The sequence below is a fragment of the Aspergillus alliaceus genome, assembly GCF_009176365.1.
Source record: "Aspergillus alliaceus strain CBS 536.65 unplaced genomic scaffold BDW43scaffold_43, whole genome shotgun sequence".
Taxonomy (NCBI): domain Eukaryota; kingdom Fungi; phylum Ascomycota; class Eurotiomycetes; order Eurotiales; family Aspergillaceae; genus Aspergillus; species Aspergillus alliaceus.
In genome coordinates, this window is record NW_022474726.1 from 312,826 (window position 1) to 317,093 (window position 4,268).

Consider the following 4,268-nt stretch of genomic DNA (forward strand, 5'->3'; position numbering starts at 1 on the left):
ATGGCGTCTATATCGCACGTTGTCTATACTCTTTTATTGATGTGGCTTGTTGGCCTCAATTTCACTACAGCTTCACCAACGAACGTGGCTCGACCTGAGACTTCAGATAACACCTATGTAAAGCTGCTGGACGCTGTTGACTCCGATGAACACCCTATTGAAACAAAATATACTACCAATTCCCCGGCTGAACTTGTTGATGATGACTTTGTTGTTGAGGCTCCTGCTGACTCTTCCGGAAATGATTTCATTGTCGATTACCCGCAGAGTATAGAGCCTGGTGATAGACGGAAGCCAATCTATGCAATTGCCCACAGGGTTCTTACCGTCAAGGGAGTTAGCCATGCTATATCCCACGGCGCCAACGCCATTGAAATTGACATGGTCGCATGGAGAAAAGGATGGTGGGCGGACCATGATGGTACCCCAACGAGTTACGGCGATACAGCAAAAGAGATGTTTATGGAGATTGGCCGGCAGCGAGACGCCAGAAAGACAATCAATTTTGTTTGGCTGGATATCAAGAATCCAGACTACTGCCCACCTAACGACAAATGGCGCCACTGCTCTGTGGAACTACTGCGTGACTTAGTCCGGCAGATTCTAGAGCCCAAGGGCGTCCGCGTACTTTATGGGTTCTACAGCGCTAATTCCCGTGCATATGACCTTATCAGTCAATCGCTGAATACAAACGAGGCTATCAACTTGAACGGCAGAGTGAGAAAAGTCTTGGACGAATTCGAAAAGCATGGGCCTCCCCAGGTTGCGAAGAGAGTTATGTCGTACGGGTACTTCAACCTTCCATTCCAATTTGGCAATTGCCAGGAAGATCGATACTATACCTGTACGGAGCTGCGTCAATTAACTCAAAGCAAAGGATCTGGAGCTGTCTTTGGCTGGACTTCGGCAATGGGTGAAGATCAGTATGTTGACAAGCTCCTGGGTACTGCTGGAGTTGATGGCCTCATTTATGGCTTCAAGATGACCCACTATTATGATCATAGCCGTACTCGTGCTGCTGCGCAAGATCTTATCAGATGGGTTAGGGACCACCCTGACACCCACCGTATGGGTACTCAGGATGACAATCCCTGGTGAATTCTTATGTAACGAAAGGATTTTCAGAGCAGGGAGGCAAAGTAAAGAAGAACCGGCCGGCCGTATTGATTTTAAGTTGTTTCTAATTTTTCTAATTTTTCTCTTTCTTTTTTCATTTAGAGAGTTAGGATTATAAAGTGTCCTTGAGGAAGTAGAATGAAGAAGTGGGAAGAATGTGATCACATCCAGGCTAGCCGGAAATAATACGAGGATTTCAGTAAGCTGTGTTACCATCCCATATGGTAGGTTGTCAAGTCTACCAAAGCCGCCCAATAATAACCAAATTTTCCGCGTTTGTGCCTCTATTCAGCTAACTGGACGATGGGACAGCTTGAGAAATAGCTTTACACCCTGTTCAGGTGGTTTTACTTCCAATGACATTAGCAGATCAGCCGTACCCCCTAGCATATCCCAAGGAAGCTGCGGACATCCATATTTACACTAGAACGTACCAACTGCAACAATATTCAGTGCTTAAGGTTGAGGACGGAGGGTTGCATACAGTTGGTGTCAATACCAACCTACCACGCAGGTCATGCTGTAAGAGCCTTGTTTGGTACACCAAAAACAAGGCCGTGGCAATTCCAGAGCAACGACAAATAGTACAGTAACGACGGAGGAGATAGCAACCATGAAGCCACTTAGGCTGGGTAGACCGTTGCAGCAGATAACAGGAACCTAATACCAACAAGATCTTCTGCGCAGAATGGCTAGTATTAAGCAAAACCTAAGTAACTCACAAAACTCCGAAGGCTAGAAAGCCGAAGTACTTGGTAATGTGATATAGTATTTGCCTAGAGCCAAACCTTTAGGTGGCGAACTATATTGATGTGATCTAGCACCACTTAAGCGGACAAACAGAGCTATTTAAATACGTAACAAAGATAGCTATGTTGTCGAGGACATGCCTTTTTAGATAATTAAAAAATCGACTACATCTTTCTACACGGAGAATAAGTATACACCAAATAAATCTGTGGAGTTACTAGGCGCTGTCAATACTAAGTAATCTGGTAACAAGTCTAAATTGAGCAAGGTATAATATCTCAGCAGACCATCATCTAGAAGCCCAGGTCCTTTCAAGGTATATATGAAGCTAGGAGATCTTCAACGCATTCCATAGCGGATGGGATAAACATATAAGGGTAGCGCCCTTGCCAAATGACAGCTCTGTAACATTGCTTTGCGGTAGGCAAGGGGTAAAAATTATGTGATACCAAGACACCAAGAGTAGACCGAAAAACGAATAAACTGCAAACCACAGTATGAGGGAGGACGCTCATATCTTATATACATATGCTGCATCTTAGCCTGTTCAGATTTATCAACCTTTTACTTAGAGTTGGCTGGCAAACTTTGTAGCTATTCGCAAATGGTAGGACTTCAATAAATTAGTGTCAGTTCTCAATAATTATTTTGAAGGTTCCCAGTATCTTTTCATCGAGGGATGGCCCATATTTGAATGCTCGACTACGATATGATCGTGAGAACGAAGGGAACTAACGCTGTAATACTCCTTACCTTAGCCTATTGGGAGAGAGCAAACCATGACCCTTCCATGAGTCCAATGCGGGACACGGGAACACTCGATTACTAATTTTGGTATGTGTCCCTGCACCAGACTTCATTACGATTATGGGAATCTACCCTGGCCTCGCAATGCTTTATCCCTTTGGCTCCATGAGCATTGTCACTCCCGCCACACCAAGCCACGCACCCAAGTAGCCGAACCAAGACGTGGACAAATTCTGACTCCCAAAACCATCTGGTTTCGCGCCTGGAGCAATTTTATCTTAGTCATTGTTAGAGCCCATTTACAAACTATCGGGGAAATGATCGCAGTTTGGCCCTGGAGTCTTACTGAGTCACTAGATAAGGCCAGGTTCCAGCTCTTGGCGCTCTCTGTCAGTGACCGCTGGCCTAGAACATACTAAATCCTTAGCCCGAGCCTAGAGGAAGGGGTAGTTAAAATGGTTCTAGCTGTATTTCCATTATCCATTGTACAAGGATGAAGATCATTCGATGATCGTCCCAACGGGCATTAGCCCTTTCAATAGATTACTGTTTGTTAACCGCCGCAACTTAGTCTTCGGACACATTTACTTTGACTTGGTATTCAATATAATGGGTGTTATATTATTTATCGATCTAGTCTATCTATTTAGATTGAGCAACATTGTCAGGCCTCTGGCGCCTACTTCCGTTCTCCAAGAGTTGGCGTATCATTACCATAGCAGCCCTAGAGGCAGGACACCAAAAGACAGGCAGACGTAGTATGCTTGTAAGGGCCCTATATTGCAAGTGAATTTCGACATTCAGCTTACTGATATACTGACCGGGAAGGAGAGTATGCAAGCACTATAAAGTGCTGATAGTAATTCGATAAGACTTACTGACTCTGAAGGTTATTGAAGCAAGGACTAACCTGATCAACCATTCCTATATACTAGCCCTAGATATCTGGAATCTAGATAGGGGCAGGAACCGTGTACGAAGAACAAGGATAGTTAATTACTATAACAATTGGCTAAGAGAAGGATATTACTGGCAGGGCGCTAGCTTAAGACACCGATGAACTATTGACGACGCAGAATGGGGACAACTAGCAGACCGAAGATGCTATATAATAGCTGATTTCAATACCCGTAGCCCTCTACAAAACCATTAAACTAGTAAACGGATCAATACAGTATCGTTAAAAAGTCTAATTAAGAGATTTCACTTCTATATTAATAATAAGCCTGGTATTCCTACCGGACTTAAGCGTACATCAGGTGTCTTAATTAATAATCTAGTAATACCTAACGTAGTTCCCAACCGAGCGCCGCACCCGACCGAGCGCCGCACCTCACGCGTTTCTCGCGCGGTTGAAACTCTTGCTCAGTTCAACCACTCACCATGCCACCAAAAGCGCGTACAAGTTCAAATAATTCAGCTGAGAAGGAGGGAAGGATCTTGCTTGCAGTTTCCGCTATTAAAAAGCAAGAAATAAAGTCAATTCGTGAGGCTGCACGCATCTTTAATGTCTCTGATAGAACAATACGTCGACGTTTAAATGGCACTCTATCACGCACTGAAAAACGCGCAAATTGCCATAGATTGACTGAAATACAAGAGAATTCGCTTGTACAATGGATATTATCTATGGATCAACGTGGAGCAGCTCCCCG

General features: G+C 44.2%; 1 protein-coding gene across 1 annotated transcript; it reads left to right on the top strand.

Moving 5' to 3' along the window:
- Positions 1-1,098, top strand: BDW43DRAFT_321540 (uncharacterized protein; the record flags this gene model as incomplete). The annotated part of the gene is made up of 2 exons (XM_032049352.1): positions 1-117; positions 220-1,098. 2 exons carry the CDS (start codon positions 1-3, stop codon positions 1,096-1,098), a joined length of 996 nt encoding a protein of 331 aa, XP_031897264.1.
- Positions 1,099-4,268: the final 3,170 nt, after the last annotated feature.